This window comes from Ambystoma mexicanum, chromosome 8, assembly GCF_040938575.1.
Source record: "Ambystoma mexicanum isolate Mex_15411 chromosome 8, UKY_AmexF1_1, whole genome shotgun sequence".
Classification (NCBI taxonomy): domain Eukaryota; kingdom Metazoa; phylum Chordata; class Amphibia; order Caudata; family Ambystomatidae; genus Ambystoma; species Ambystoma mexicanum.
This window is the reverse complement of record NC_090929.1, coordinates 1,015,267,251-1,015,284,795: the sequence shown is the minus strand read 5'-3', so window position 1 is coordinate 1,015,284,795 and position 17,545 is coordinate 1,015,267,251. Positions and strand designations below refer to the sequence as shown.

General features: G+C 44.8%; 1 protein-coding gene across 1 annotated transcript in view; it reads left to right on the top strand.

Annotated features, from left to right (window-relative positions):
• The window catches only part of USP48 (ubiquitin specific peptidase 48), a 1,688,863-nt gene that overhangs the window by 1,064,546 nt on the left and 606,772 nt on the right, over positions 1-17,545 (top strand). Inside the window, exon 17 of the mRNA XM_069610955.1 lies at positions 2,875-2,997. Within this exon, the coding sequence (XP_069467056.1) occupies positions 2,875-2,997 (123 nt within the window). The remainder of the gene's footprint in view (positions 1-2,874; positions 2,998-17,545) is intronic.

Below are 17,545 nucleotides of genomic sequence, written 5' to 3'. Positions count from 1 at the left end.
ATTGTTGAACATGATATAAATGGACTTTAGAGGAATCTAATTAGATAGTTTAGGCACAGAGGGACGGAAATATTGGCAAAGCATACAAATGAACCCGAATTTGAAAGGGTAAGTATATTCCAATGTGAAATATGCTTGATTATTCACATTTGTAGCAAATTATACTTTCTTTGTCGCAAAAGTACATCTGTGAGATTATTCATAAATTCTAGAAACACCTTAAAACATACATATACACTGAATCTAGACAGGTAGTAAATGTCTCTGGTACTTTCAAAGAATTTGAGAAGTTTTAGTGTCCATAGAACAGGACAAGGTCAGTTGTTCTCTTGGAGTTGTGGTAAAAGTTTTGGTAACACTTAGATGCCACAGGAATTAATGAGGCAACCAACCAGCTTGGAAGTCTTGGGGACCCCACCATAAGAGTTCCAGACCAGGTTTGATGACCAGTCTGCAGATGGATGGCTGCAGACCACCAGCTCACTGAAGAAATCTGTTGCGGTCAGGGGAACCTCTTAGGGGACTGCGCACAGTTTAGAGCCCAAAAGAAGACAGGCGACAGGATGGCGTCAGTGGACCTTGTGAAGGCTACGCAACTTGATGGTGCTGCTAAGGCCCATATACAGGGGACCTTTTTCATGCAGGGGTTGCTTCTAGGTGGACGCTGTTGTGTCTACGTTTCAGTAAGCAGTGTCCTAGAAAGTTGCAGGCCCAAAACCAAAGGAGCCATCGGTATTGAGGACCTTGTAGCAACTCATGATGAGGCCACAGAGGGGATCCTCTATGGCAGGTCACACACACACACACAAGCTCGGCACAGGCTGCAGTAACGGTACCACAACAAGAAGCAGCTGCAGCAGTGTGGGAAAAGATGTCCTACAAGGAGCAGAGATGAGGTGGAGTAGTAGCATGCCTCAGGTTCCAGGGAAGCAACAGGGGGCACACATGAGGCCAGATGGAAGCAAAAGAGATTGAGGGAACATTTTTAACATCTAGAGAGGCATCAAGCGTTCAGCCTGAAAAGCAGTACAAGGACCTTCAAGGACGTTTCATCTGTCCAGCACTTTGCACAGTGGTTAATAAGTATTCACACACTTGGGGATAGGGAAACCCTACCTACCAATCAATACTAGAACTTTCACATTTTTTGTTGCTATCCTGTAAGGATTTGTTAGTGAAACTCAACACACTGAGGCACCCGCAAACAGATGCATATTGAGGCGTCAAGGAGACCCTCCTCCAGTCCAAATTCCATTCAAACAAAGGGTGCTTTTTTTTTGCTTTGTAAAGAGTGTATATAGGTAAAATAGCATATTTGGCAATTCTTCATGGTCCACATAAAGCAAAAACTATCGCAAAGATTTATGGCTGGCTGGTATGTAGTATTTGTAAACTGCATTTATAGCTCAATGGACATATGTAGTGGTGAAAATTAAACAGGTCAATGCCATTGACTTACTCCCCAAAGCACTTTCTGGCACCTCTCAAATTCACGGCCTCTGGCAAAATGAGAATGTGGTGATCACAATCTGTGTGTGTACAGAGTCCTCTGGAGAATATCATAATTTTAGGGAGTTTATGGTAGATTCCTACTTGGAGGGTAGGAATGGATGGTGCTGGGGCGGGGGGCTGGTGTGTATGCAGTATACTGCCTCTGGGATTGACCTCATACGTTGGGTGGTCTCCCTTTGTCTCCTGGGTTCCTCTCACCACTTCACAAACTGAATATTGGATTTGGTCACATGATTATAATATAGACTATTGGATTTTTCAGTGGTGATTCATCGGCTCAATTTTATTTTAATAAAAAACATAGGATTAGTCTTGGCAAAGAGAAATCACTCCAATAGTATGTACCTTTTCATTGTTGCAAGTCCTTTAAAGGGAAAAACAAATGGTAAATCTGTTGTATATATATTTGGTTTATTGTGATACAATCCTAAATTAGAATTTAACACAAATACCAACCTCATAACATAAAACACACATAAGAGAACACATGAAGTAACACAGTAAAAGCACAATAAAACACAATGAAAACAGTGCAATAAAATGCAATAGAGCAGCAAAAAAAACATAAAACATTTGAGCAATTCCATAACCTGTCATTTTCAGTCCTAAACCTGTGCAGCCCCTCAGGCTTATAACTAGATTTTAGACCATGAGCAAGGTTTTAATATGGGACCATACCTTATAGAGGGCAAGCTGGAATCCCAACTCTGTTGTTTTAGGCTATACCTTTACGTTTGTCAGTGTTCTTGGACATAGAGGTATGTATTTCAGTGTTTCATAGACTTTACATCACATTGATCTGTTGTATTGTAATGCCTGTTGATTCTATATCAGTGCACATTATGTTCAGTACAACTACATTTTAGAAACAAAATACATGTAAAGTTGATTGCTGCACTTTTATTGATGGGGTGTGCTTTTGATTCTTTCACTCATGCACACTGCTGAATGATGTTGTTTTCCTTATGAACATTGCTTACTCTAATTTGTAATGATTTCAAATGTGCTTAGTCAGTAAATGTCTTTTTAGATGTGTATTGTATTATGCATACTTGGTCATATTTTTTATAAATACTTCTCATGGGGAAAAGGAGTGAAAATGGAATTTCTGTGACATTTGAATTGATTAAAAGGCATTTAGGCACAGCTGATTGGCGCTAAGAAACCAAATGTCTTCACTGAAAGTATCTCTTTTCACCATCACACCACCACACCACCACAACCCACCTATATTCCCCTTTTTTTCTAGAAAAGCTATAGTTCAGTATAGGAAGGTGCTTTGTAGTTCACATTTTAATTAGTTTCTTATGTGAAAGAATTGAGTGTGCTAAACATGCTGATGTTTCTTATAATTTAACACAGATTTTGGAAAGGGAAGGCGAGGAAAATGAAGCCCTGAATAAAATGATTGCTAATGATCAGAAGACTGCATTGGCCAACTTGTTGCAGGACAAAAACCGACCTTCTTTTTTGAATTGGCCTCAGGTACTGTAATTGGGGATATAGATTGAATTGAATAGCTCTGTTACTCTTGCAGAAAATAATTAACCACTTTGCATAAAGAAATTCTCAGCACGAGCAGACCAAATGTTTGGACCCATTAGGGCAATTCTTATAAACTAATCTGTTTCTCAGGAGACATCTTAAATGTCTCTGGAGGTACTTTTCATTCACTTTGTGAACCATAGTCTGTCTTGTATGCTTATTTTGAACATTTTTCCCACTCATAACTTATCTTGTGTTCCGTTATTTATGGTAGAAAGGATTTGGTGGTGTATAACTGTACTCTTGCTATTACGTTGTTACAGCTACATTACTTTTTGGAAATGTAAAATTGTTTGCATTGGATACTCTGTGTGGCTTCATGTTCTACCTTCATATGTGTACATGTTGAGGGTGAACACTTATGTTTTTTTCTGAAATGTAAATTGCTTACTTTCCATGGATTCCTGGAAATAATTTGATTTGAAACGGATTACGATTCCCTGATCATATGGTGTTGAAGTATGACATTTTGAAAATGTTAGTGCGGCTGAAAAGTTGATCCAACCCTTTTGTTGCAAAGCCAGGAGTATTTTTGATTTCCCTCGATTCAACTTATGACAAATGAATGGTGTCATTGAGAGACCTCAACTCCCTTCGGGTTCCTGCTGCCCGAGTCACCCATGTTTACCTGTGGGATCCTCCTTGCACAGTTGGTGTGTGGGTGTCACCGATTGGTGGCAGCACTTGTTTTATTCTAGTGGTGTTCCTACTGGGTGCCCCTGTGGAAATCCTGTACAGTATAAAAGCCAGAGGATGTTCCTATGATTGATTGTAATACAGGGTTTTAGATTCATTATTATGACTTTGTACCTCAAATGGACAGGTGCCCTTTACCAAAATCAACTACAGCCTGTTTGAAAATTGTGTCTTGATTCAAGCCCAAATCCGCACTTGAAAGAAAGCATGCAAAGAAGAAGCCAGTGAAAATTGAACGTGGCAATCTCCTGGTGATTTAGTGAGTGGTTGTCAAATGTTTGAAACATGCAACCATGGCATTGGAAATGTATTCACTCTCTAGCCACCAATCTCTCATCTAAACGCAGTGCCTGCATCCAAACTTTGCAGAGTGCACAGAAGAAAAAGTCCCAAAGAGGAAATATAAGGACTTTTGTCTAGCCCACACTTTCTTCCAAGAACTGTACTAATAGTAAAGCATAACCCATATCTGCCAGCCTCGCACTTACCATGGAAAGCAAGTAAACTATAATCCCTTTACTTGACCCGGTGGTTAAACCCAAGTTACAGCACTTCAAGATCCTCGACTTGCATGGTGCTTGCTTCCTTAATACCCAGTCCCTACATTCATCCAACAGGAAATGGCAGAAGTACAAGGCACTGAAATTGCAGGAAACCAAATGAGCTGGAGGCCTATGGTTGCTACCCAAGCAAGGAGCTGAACTTCAGTTTAAAGAAACCTGAAAACCATAGTAGGTCTCCAAGGATTCCATCTCCTACCTAATTGGTCTCTTCCAGATACCGTCTGCATCTCCTGGCATCTTGACTGAACTTTGTAGGTGCCCTGTTCCCTGAACTTCAGCAGCACTTCGCTTCAGAGCAACTTGTACTCCAATGTATCCATAGCACTCTTCTTTGTTTGAAGATCCTCTTCATCATCACTGATGGACAACTGGAGCATAGCAACAACTGTTGACCTCTTACTTTGTGAGCACCTGACTATTGTAAATTCATGACAGTTGGCATCCTTTTACTCGGATTTGCTTTTGGAACAACACTTGGCTGATTCAAAGCAGTCACATTTTTAATACTGTGCCCTATCCTTAGCATAGGCTACTGTACTTAACATTGGACACTCAAGCAGTAATTAGGACTACTATCATGCACACCTATTCGGCAGCCAGTCAGTCTCTACCCTTATTTAGAATGATATGATAGGTTATTTATAACGCGCTTAATACCCAGAGGTTTCTAAGCGTGGACCCGGGGATCGAACCTGCGCGGCTCTGTGTCGTCTTGCTTCCAAGGCGAGCATGTTGCCCCTGAGCTATTCTCCCGAGACCAATGAGAAGCATAATCTAGGTTCAGCCAATAGAAAGTACATTTTTTTTTATGAAAGGTGAAAGTTGGTACTTTAAGTTCCTAAATGATCTGTTCTGGCAATGAGAGTAGGGAGGGTCCAAGGTGCAGAGTAAACTTCGGATGACAACTATGATAGCTGGCTTTGTTGGTTTGGTCTGTCGCCAAACTTCTTAAAAATGGATCACCACTAGGCTGAACTTGTTTGTGGTTGAAGGAAGACCTATTTGATGACTTGTACGACATTGGCATAACAAGCAGTTAAACAGCGGACCGAGAAAAGATTGTAGGATCACAGGACTTGGGTTCCACCAGAGCTCCCCTTTTTGGCAGAGGGCAGCAGCAGAGTAACGAAGTCCCAGGTTCACAACAAGGATGCACTGCCTACTTCACAGCAACAGGCTGCACAAGATCCCATCAACAGCAAGTCTTCACTTGGGATGCTGCACTTCAGATACGGGACCACTATTCCTCAAAACTCCAGGACAATGTCCTCGGCGCTGCAGGACTTTAAACCGATTAGGCCCACCAGTTCAAAGGAAGGACGACCCATGGAAGGTTTCCCCAGGCGATTTGAAGAACAGACCTTTGCCTTGCTAAGGGGGGGGGGGGGGCAGGCTTAGCCACTGGCCGTTCAAACAGTTGTTCTCTGAGGCTTCTTCATCTTTGAATACTTGGCTGCAGAGGTTAACTGAAGAATGTCTCCAGTTTCTCTCCTAGAATACCAAATCTTGGTCTAGAAAGACCCCAGCACATCCATCAGGGGATTTCCTACAGTCGAACCTGTGGTCGCTGCCCGATCATGTACAGCCCACTGTGATCCAGCTATGACCTCACACATGGTTTCAATGTATATTGGGGGTGTCTGCAGCCCCACAACCAGTTCAAACCAGTTTCTTGCACACAAAGATGCTACTCCTGGGCTGTGGCCAGTAACAGTGAAACACATACCCATATATGACAACATCCTACCCCTTCCCGACCAGAAGGTGGCCAAAAAGAAAGTGGAGCACAAAGATAGGGCTTCAAACAAAATGGACATACACTGCAATGCCCAAAATGCTTCTATGTGCAAAAAAGAAAATGTTCACATGAACGCTCCCAAAAGGTTAAAGTAAAGATGCGTTTGCCACCATCATGTCTTGGCTTCATTTAGTAGAAAAAACACTTCTACTCCAAAAACAATTGGTAAAGAAGATTTCATTCACTACTCTACTTAATGAAATAGTGCTAAAAATTACTTAAATGGTAGTATATGGTGATTTCTTAAGGGGTAACAGGCCCCTAAGAATATCACTACCCCGTAATGCCCTCCTGCTTGGGTTATATTGCTTAAGTAGTCTGATGCAAGGAAAGTAAGCAAAACTAACACAGGACCATCTTCCCTCATTCATAAGTCCAGCCCTAACATATTATTGGGCCTTGTGCCCAAAAGTCACACGTTCCAAGGGTATACACTTCTTCAGGTAAGGTTATTCAGAAATGATGCAGTGTACTGTGTTGGTGCTTATCAAAGTTAGATAAGTATTTTGCACAGTTCCAATAAGTACTCAACTTGATCCTATTCACTAGGATAGGCCAAGGAATGGACCTTGAACCCAGGTTCCACCATGAGAGGTTGGGTCAGAATGAGTTGGGGCCAGGACATTAGGCCCAATGTTACCCTATGGCGAACAGGGGACCGGGGGCAGTGTTGGGGGAGATTCTGGGGGGGGTGTTAGAAATAGGTAGGTTAATTTATCCCTCTGACTCAGATTCTTCCAGACACCACTGCAGGTCTTCAGGAATCCATTCTAGACACAATCGTCTGAGCTTGGTCCGGTCGAGGAAGAATCAGAGGTCACTTTCAGCATCAGGATTTTATTTCGGTCAGTCACGATACACAGGAATCTGTTCCAATCAGCTTGTAGTTGAAGACCCAACAGGAGGAAAGATTACTTATGCTTTGCAGACCCCTTCAGGACATCTCACAGGATTAAAGTAGTGTTCCAACGAGAGTCACCACAGTCAAGCCATGACAGGTGATAGTACAGCGGCGATACAAGAGCACTGGTTGGTCTAGGCACACTTCCGAAAGCTTAGAGAGCATGATCCTCAAGAATGGTTGTTCCTACCAGTCCAAGGGTCAAAGCACCGACGTGGGTCTTCTGAGATCAGGCCTGCGGAGAGCAGGGCTTCACCGGGCCAATCATGGAGCCAATGCTGGTCAGCTGCAGGGGTCGTCGTCATTGGGACTGCTAGTCTTTATGGAAGTCTTGGCTCCAACATTGATCTCATGAACAGTTGAAGGAGCCCTCGTTTTGTCCGGGATTTGGGCTGGGAGCAAGCCCACCAATGGTAAAGATCTGCAACATTCAAACAGCCAGTTGTCGTCCAATCCTGCACAACCACTGGTCTCCACATCTGCCCAGTGACCGACTTTCAGGCACTCAAACATATACACAGCCCCTTTGTCTGCAAAAGCAGCAGCTTTCCCTGGGAAAGGGATTTCAATATAAGGCATTTACTGGCCTGAGAGTGCAGGAAGAACGCCAAACAACAAGTGCAAAATCTCGTGGCAAGCCAATTTCATGGTGCTCACCCCCTTTAAATAGCCATTTGTAGTGAATTCAAAAGTGTACGTGTAAAATATAACAAAAACGGTTACAAAAAACAGTCACAAGCTTGTATTGGGCACATATTAAAAGTAACCAAAACGTCATTATAGAAAATGTTGTATAAGGATACAAAGTATCGCAGCTGCACTTAACTGTAAGGTAAACATACACAAATTCATAGAGAGATACATAGTTGTTAGGTTAGATTTTCATATTTATGCTAAATCTCCCTCACCTGTGCGACCCCCAGCACTTTTTGCTGGGCTTGTGGATTATTTTTCTATGTTCCTGAGACTCTCCATACTTTATTTGTGGAATTATTCTTTCCTATAACTTTCTGGGCATCTGCATTTTCCTATTGCATCACACAGCACTTTCTGTGCAGTGTTGCTTAGGTGCCCCTTGGGCTCCCCTTTTATTTTCTCTTGGGTTCCTTGTGTGAACTACTGTTCCCATGGGTAGAAGGATAATTGCATTTTCTACAATCCCCGTTGTGAAATCAGCACACCCCACCTTATGTTGAGTGCTGAGGAGATGCATAGTATCCCCTATTGTCACTGTTGCTGTAACAGTCCTTTACTTACCTTCCATAACACATGTTCTTAAGGGTAGCAAGAGATATTGTTATGCTCGCTACATGTTATGAGATCAGTACACCCCACTGTGTTCAATACAAAGGAGTTATCATTTCTTCCCCAGCAGAGTCTTCTCGCCTTGTGACCAGGGGACGGCAGCCACTGCCTGAACTGGACCTTGGGGGCGGTTCTATGTGGGAGGATCACATGGGGAAGGGGGGGATACAACCTCTGGGAGGGAGCAGTGGTGTCCACGGATGAGACATGGTATCCCCCTTTCCCCTTACATGATGAATCTCCCATACACAACATCTTAATGGCCTATTGTGGTTCTTTCTCTGCTCCCTCAAAGGAGAATGCTGAATTTCCGTCTAACAGTTCTTCAGATCAACTTTCAAACATTGATTTGCCCTCAGGACATGTTAAAAACATTCCTCCAATGTTGTCGTGCAAGTTAGTAAAAAGAAACTACTATTCACACAAACACCTTAACACTGCAACGAGGAATGGAGGAATACAGAGCAGAGAAAGCCCTGAGCACAGACAATGCTGAAGTTGTTGTGTGCAAACACCTGTGCCCGGGACTTTTAAAAGATCACAAGAAGAAATGGCAGACTGCTAGTGGGAGTAGGCTGCAGCTCTTAGAGTGGCTGAAGAACCGTAAGAAGCACGTTGGAGCCAGCCGCCTCGTACAGTGAGCAATAGAGGACAACGCAAATATTTCACGCCTGACTGCCACAAGCAAGAGCAGTGCTCCCTGTAGTTCACCAGTGGAAAATGCAAAGAACATCTTAGCAGATAACCGCAAAGAGAGTAGAAGACCAGCCAGAGCCACAGGAGACATGGAAACTGAAAGCCGAGCAGCGTGAAGGAGAGAGAATCCAGCAAGCTGAAGACAGACCAGGTGACCCCGCGAAGAGCTGCTGAGTCCATGCTGGGAGGAAGGGAGTACTGGGGCATATTGGCAAACACGCTGAATGTTAAACTTTGAACTTTTCAAATCAGATAGAGAGAAAATGGTTTCTTAATAATGAAAGTAAGAAGTTAAAAACACGTTTGCGGACAATGTAAATTAACCCATAATGCTAAGGTGGGGAATGATTGCAAATATGAGCAAAACACTAATGAGGAAATAAACTATGGATCAAAGGAATTTGCCAAAAGTGCTAATGTGGTAAACTTGCAAAGGTTTAGTTGCAGACACAGACAACTGCAAAATGTTTTGGCAGGAGAGTACACCAGGCAATAGCAGGTGTGTGTAAACAAGAAGCCCTGGCCTTAGATTATACCAGGAAACCGCAAGTGTGTGGAAACAAGAAGCCCTGGCAGGAGAGTATGCCAGGCAATTGCAAGTGTGTGAATATAGGGAAACTGAGAAACCTGGCAGGAGAGTATACGTCTTATCCTGACAACCTAAAGGCCAAATGTGTGACTTTGAAATTGAACAAGAGAAAAAACAAGAACTATTATTGTCAATAAATTGTGAAGACGTATCCAGGAAAAGGGGACACCCTCTGGATTAAGGAGCCAAATCCTTGAGAGACTTTGTTGGAGTTATTCATTTCTTTTGTTTAACAATTTTGAAGCACTGAAGGCCAAAGACATTATCCTTTTCACCTTAAGATTAATTTCATTAGAATGTAAGGGTCAGAATAGTACTTTGGACACAGGACAGTTTTGTTTTGGATATTTTGACACCAACAGATCCTTAGGTTTGACTTTAGGAAGGGAAACACCTCTAGTACATGGACAGCAAGGCATTTTCCCAACCCCTTTGATTTTATCAATAAAGGTCTTTAGCCAAAACCATCTCTTAATTGTGTCCTGGGTTGATTTTTGTCTTCGGCTTGAACCCTTTGTTTAGCCCACCGAGGCTCCATAGTGTCTGTGAAGACGGGAAACTAGGGGGCAGTCTGAAACTCTGCAGCCTTTTGTCTTCTGGCATGTCTGCATAGAACCAGTCCTAACTGGGTTTCAATATAGCATGCGTGTTGATTGGCTGCGTTCCTGGATAAATGTCCTGGATCTGGAAGCTGTAGAGAAGTCTACCACTGCAGCTGAATCCAATGAGGAATAATAGGAGAAGATGGCTGTAGCTGATTCCAGCGACGCCTGCTGTGTAACCGCTGGCTGCGCTTACCCCTTCCATGCAACAGAGGAGTCCCGAAGATGACTCTGACCCTTGGACTGGTGGGACCAATCCTTCTTAAGAAAACCTGCATTTCGAACCAACCCCCGACGAGCTGTGATGTTCCTGGACTGCACACCGCCAATACCCTGGAACCTCGAGCCTGAGTGCTGTGCGATGTCTTCCCATGAACGAATCTCGCTAAAACTTCAGTGGACTACTGTTGGACCTCCAGAAGCAAGATTCCACTCCTTGAAGTACTGACCGAGATAGCGAGGTGAATCGATCAGACGAAAACTGTTCCACATCTGATACCTTGAAAAGGGTGCCAAATCCACAGAGCCGCGAGAGGCACTTAAGAATCCTTGCTGGGAGCCTTTTCTGTCGACTGCTGCTGCAAGTTTCCATCCAGTGTCCTTTCTTTCGTCACCATGTCTAAGAATCCAGAGAACAGTTCCTGTGCTGCTGCATCGTGAAGGCATCCGTCTGCAAGGTCTTCTTCACTGCTGAGGTACTGTGTGGCTGAGGTTAATACTTGCCTAAAGTCTTGTCGCTCCTGTGTGACTAGGGTGGTGATTTATGTAGTTGGGAGCTCGCCCATACCGTTTGCCCAGGCCTAATGCTGGAACGCATCTAGGGAGCCTTCTACGAAGTCCTTGGACACCTTCTATTAACTCTAAAGTCTGTACTTGTTGGATGAGAAATCCTCTGGAACTCTGATTTTTTTGCAGCTGTGCCTTATCCTGACTCGCCTACTGTTGGCCACTGGACCATCAGTGCCCTCTTTCTACCTCTGAGATCACTCATGCCTTAGAATTGGGAAGCACTTCTAAACTGTAAGGCATTTGTCTAGAAAATAGAACAAGTGTTGCAAAGTACTCACTTGCTATGTGTTAGTGCCGTAACGGATTATCTCTGAAATATAATAAGTTACACAGTGTTACACAGATCTTACTTACCTGTGAATTGCTTACTGCCATCCTGAAAAGTATCTAAAGTTATTTACTTACTTTTGAGTTGTGTTCCACTATCCTAGAAAGTAACATGCTATATATTATGGTAATGCTATATTATTCCTGAAACTGAATAAGAGTAAAAGTCTACTACCAAAAGGGTTTTGCTCACCTTGAATAGCATACTGCCATTCTAAATGTGTAATACTGAGTTCTTACTTAACTTTGAAGTGCATGCTGCCATTCTGAAAAGCAATTAATAAGTTATTGATTACCTTTGAATTGTGTTCCACTATTCTAAAAAGCACTATTGGTTTAACTATCATTCATGAAGATCATTCATGAAAGAAGAATATGTTACATATGTTGCAAAGTGTTCTTGTTAGGGTAGTAGTGTATTTATATTATTCCTGAAACAGAACTTACTTATAACATTGTTGGTATAATAATACTATTCCTGAAATTAACATTTATTACTACCAGTAGGGTCTGCCTACCTTGTTCTAAAAGTCAGCTAGTGTGGTTTTACTCCCCTGGAATAGCATACTTCCATTCTAAATGTGTAACACTAGGTTTTACTCACCTTGAACCGTATACTGCCATTCTAAATGTAGTTTATACTTCAGTTTACAAATCATAAGTATTGTTGGTTTTATAATTGTGTTTTACGACTTAAAATAGTACTTAACTTTCTAAATAATTATTTGCGTGTGTGTATATATAAATAAACCATTATTTTTACAATACATTGCGTTGACGCCCCTATTGCATACTGCTCCCCTGTTGCTGCTGGGAAATGTATTGCTGTCCCCACTGCAAACTGCTCCCCTGTTGTTGCTGCAAAATATGTTGCCACCCCATTGCAAACTGCTCACCTGATGCTGCTATATACCCCAGACGACCTCCACAAGCCTTCTAACATACCTCTTAACCTAGCCGTGGTTAATGCTCGTTCTGACTGCACACGCTGTTGATAACATGACATTCTGGTAGTAAACCAACTCGGTGCACCTCGCACTAACCTTCGAAGAGGATCTTCTTCATACAATTAGCCTCATTATCAAACCTTTCAACCTAGGCTGAATGACCAGACAGACCACCAGGCCACATCTCTGGCAAACTCCCTAACCTCCCTAGGCTTTTACCAACGCAATCATAATCCCACACACAACAAAGAACGGGCCTTTGATTGGCTCGCTGATCTCAACTGTTCGATTATGGTCAAAAACATCCTGCCATGCCCATGGCTTGACCACTGTTAATCTCCTTCTCCATCCCTATCATGCCACCCTCCAAACTGCCCACAAAGATACTACCACCCGCTTTGACCCACAGTTCCTGTAAATTAACCAAAGATGACCTTCACCCACTCTTAGCAAGTCATAATCCTGAGTATATGGACACCTCTAACACTAAGATCCTAGTAGATCTCTATTCCAAAACACTAGCCAACTCAATATACATCACCCCACTAGCAGCCAAGAAAGCGAAACCTGTCGCTCACCTTAACTCTTGGTACACCCAGGACCTTGCTGCCCTTAGAGCCAAAAAAAGACTTGCTGAAACAGATTGGAACAGCCATCCTTCAGAAAATGCCAAGCTAATGTTTTCCAATCTGTCTCTAGAATACAAAAAAAGCGATAATCCTGCCAAGGGCTACCACCTACAATACAAGAATAGCTAACGTTGCCATGTTGCAAAAAATAGCATTGCTAAAAGAAAGAGTTTGCGCCAAGCAAGCAATCGCCCAATCCAACCTGGCCCCTAATGTGCCCCTATCCAAAGCCCCCCCCACCCCGTCCCGCTACTCCTTTGTTCACCTTTCACAATATCTCACCGAAGAAACCCTACACATTCTAAAAGGCCTAAAGCCGTCTGGATGCAAAGGGGACATCTGCCCAGCACCTCTGGTCAAAGACTGCGCCGCAGCTATAGCACCGTTCATCACAGCGTTCATCAATTCCTCCTTTGCAACTGGGGTGGTTCCTACCAGCCTCAAGGAAGCTTGGGTCTTATCCCACCTAAAGAAACCTATTATAGACCCAGCTTTACCTAATAACTATCGACCAATCACCACAGTTCCCTTCCTACTAAATATACTGGATAGAGCAGCTTACATTCAAATACAACACCTAGAATCCAATTCAATCCTAGGAACCCGACAATCTGGCTTCCGTCCAGGGCATGGCACAGAGTCGGTCCTTCTTGACCTGAAAAATCAAATGGATGAAATTGGGGATGACGGGGACCCTGCCCTATTGCTCCTTCTAGACCTATCTGCTGCCTTTGACTTAGTTGACCACAGGATTCTATGCCGCCACCTTACAGCCTCAGCATCGTTCTCACATGAAGTAGCATCGTGGATTGCCTCATTCCTTGAAGGTAGAGTAATGAGAGTTTTTTCAGAGAATGTTTGTGCGGTGCCGGCTCCTATTGACTGTGCTGTACCACAAGGTTCTTCCTTTTTCGCCAACCCTTTATAATAATATTTTCACACAGCCACTTTTCGACCTCCTGGACTTCCATAACATAGCATACACAAACTATGCTGATGACGCACAAATCCTCCTCCCCCCTCTCTAGCATCTACACCAAGAGCAATGATTCGCTGAGCGCCACCTACTCTACCATTCAAGCTTGAATGGCAACCCATGTCCTCTGTTTGAACGATGATAAAAACGGAATTACTCATCGTAGGATGCCAGCATCTCTACAGAAAAACGTGACCCCCAAATTGCAGCCTTTAACATTGATGGATCCATTATTCAAGTCTCCCCAGCGGTAAAAACTCTTGGAGTTTATCTCGACTCAACTTTCACTCGCCAGTCAAGTAAACGCCATATCCTCTTCAGCAGCCCACTCTACGAAACTCCTAAACGCATCTAGACCCTTCCTCTCCAGAGATAGTTGCCAGACTATTTCACGTTCAGTGGTTGGCGTTAGGCCCATCCACAAATAATGCCCTGCGCGTTGCCCTGAATATCCACAAGCGAGAACACATCTCTGCTGCCCACTGGCTCCCTGTCAAAGAATGGATTGCCTTTAAGACCCTCACTATCTCCCACAGATGCATCTCCAAATCTGCCCCTCCATATCTGGTCCCGAGTATCTCTAAAACCCACTTGTCCAGACCTACTAGAACTTCCTACACCCACAGATGGGTCCTTCCTAAATATAACAGGCCAAAGAAGGCGGCTCCAGCTTCCCAGTCATTGCTGCAAAGCAATGGAGTGCACTCCCAGTGGTAGTACGAGCTGAACCATCCTATTGGACCTTCCACAGAGCCCTCAAAACCATCTTGTTCAAAGAGCATAGCTAACACTAACTGCCAAAACTGACCACAATGTGATATTGTATGCTACTTAATGATGCTATAACAATCCTATGCTTCCTTCCTAGCCCTCTGGCTATGTACGACCTGCTTTTTCCAGCACCCTGATGCCTCCGGTTTTATGATCGCGATACAGATGAAAATAAATAAGTATAAGTGGTTCTCTGGGCTGTATGTATGCTACAAGTTCTTTGTACCTCTATACAGCCCTTTCTCCCTCCTAAGATAAGCCTGGCTGCTCTGTCATTGCTACCAACATACCAGGTGCTACAGCCTTATACTAAGAGTTGGAGTTTCTATATTGCCCATGGTATAGTTTTATAAAGTCTTTTTGCTGGACTTTGGTGGACTTCAGAAAAACTTTCCTAACACTAGTCTCTCGGGGCGTGGCCTGGAGCTCATGGTGGACAGAGGCTGAGGCGCCGACCTCCGGCCGAGACGCTGCATCTTGATACTTTTTCGCCGTAAGCAGGCATACCTCCGGGGCCACATCGGACCACGGTGGTGCGGAAACCGAATCTCATCAAGAGACAGTGCCTCCGATAAGAAATCGGGATGCAGAACGTCCACAATCCCGCCCGTTCTACCCTACCCCCTCGTCCCCGCCGACACCGAAGATGGCGGCCACTCCATGATGCTGCATGAACTTGAGACCAGGCAGTCAGCTATTCCCGCCGCAGCGCCCACAGAAGGAGGGAGGCACACATGAACCCTGCTGAGGCACTGAAGACCGCTGTGCTTTACCGCCCTCTCCAACCCGTCCCCGTGAGGGGGTGAGACGCCACACGAAACGCACCGGGCATGGGACGGCCGGATACAGCTTTTTCCCAAGTCATTACCGCGGGAGCTTGAAACACGAGACGTGAGTGGGAAACTGCGAGGAGACACAGCATCGGCTCCCTGCCATCTACGAAACCATTACGTTGCCGAGTCCCGTGGAGATTGAAGCCAAAGTCACTGAGGTGAGGAGACCTGGGGGGCACGCTGCCAGACTAACGGGGCTATTTGAACCACCGCACTGTTTCGTGCCCCCCGGCACCCTGACCACAAGCCCACGGCGATCCACCTGAGAAAAGAGGACAATAATCCCAACCTGCTGTGCAAGACCCCAGGCCCCCAACATTGGGTACTCCCCAAAACTCTCATTAGCAACAAAGAGACGCCAAAATCATTTGGAGCTCTCACGCTACTGCGCCACCGCAATTTGAGTGGAGCATGCGCCTCGCCAGGCAACTGCAACAGTACAACCCCCACGCACGTACCGGACCCTGAGACTCAGCATAAGGGCCATGAGCGAGAACTGAGGCACAAATCTCACTAGACAGGCCCAGCGCTAAAGCGCCAAGACTCTAACATGTCCTCCAGGAGCAAACCGAAACCCTCCACAATGGACACGTACGTCACCACCAAGTCAAAAAACTCAGCCACCCCACACCTTCACACTCCAGAACCCGCACAAACAAAGGGTGCTGATTCAGCCGAAAATCAAACCCAAGTACTAGAAGCCATAGCATCGCTGCACACATTTATCGATTCCAGAATAGACTAATTCAGATCAGACATCCAACTGATGCGCCAGGATGCCAGAAACTTAACAGAAAGGGTGACGAACTCTGAAGCCGCCATAAAAGAGACGACAGAAGAAACAGTCGAATTGAAAACCAAGGTCGCAGACCTCGAAAGGCAGGTCGCCATCCTCGAGGCCAGAGCCGAGGAAGCCGAGGGACGTGCCAGACGGGGCAACATCAGGATACTGGGAGTGCCAGAAGGCGACAAAGGCCTGAACCCAACAGCATACGTAGAGGCCTTCTTACAACAAGAAGTAGGCGCAGGAAAACTTACACAAGGCTTTGCAGTTGAAAGGGCACACAGGTCCCTCCAGAAGATACCCCCCCAGGATCCCACCCTCGCCTGATAATCGCCAAAATACTTAATTTCCAGGACCGAGAAACCATCTTGAGGCACTCCAGGGAAGAGGGCCCCATAGAACGTGGCAACGCTAAAATCTCTACCCAGACTATACTCCAAAGGTGCAAAGGGAGAGAAACTCATTCGTACCTATCAAGGCCAGACTCCGGCAACCGAACCTAAAATATATGTTACTCTATCCATCGAGACTAAAGGTCATCTACAAGGGCCGTGCGATCTTCCTAGAGTCCCCAGCAGCCGGCAATATGTGGATGGAAGACAACAACCTAGCAGAAGACGGGGACACCTATCCCATGGGTAAATGAGGAAATCCACCTATCCACGCACTTTACACATAAGCGCATACCGCATCGCAACCCTACGACAACCAAGGAGGTAACCTACACCACTATTTATCAAACAGATGTGGCTCTCGCTTGGCCTCACACCAGGCACAGGACCTAGCCCCCACGAACAGACCAGGACAGGCCAGTTGCTTGCCCGACCCCGCTCGAGCCCGATACCCGGATGGGACCTGACGGCGCGAGAGCGCCTGAGCACCGTGAGAAAAACGCAGTTGCTGGGCGCACCAGTTCCAGTTTAGTTAAATGTTACTCTAGTTACACAGTCTTCACACTAGCGCAACCAACAAGGCAGAGGACAAGACCACCGCAGATCATAAGCAAAACCAGAACTAAGAACCGAGATCTGGGAACCACTGAGGATAATCAACAACCGCTGAGAAACACACAAAAGGGCAGACGCACGGAATCCAACAGTCCATCCCAATGGCGACACAATTGAAAGTGATAACGTGGAATGTACGCAGTATGGGATCATACCTGAGAAGGCATCGGATCCAATCCTATCTCCGCAGAAAGAAGGTATCCATTGCACTACTCCAAGAGACCCACCTATCGAAGGAGCCTTCGTCCAAGTTAGCGGAGCGGTGGGGAGGCACC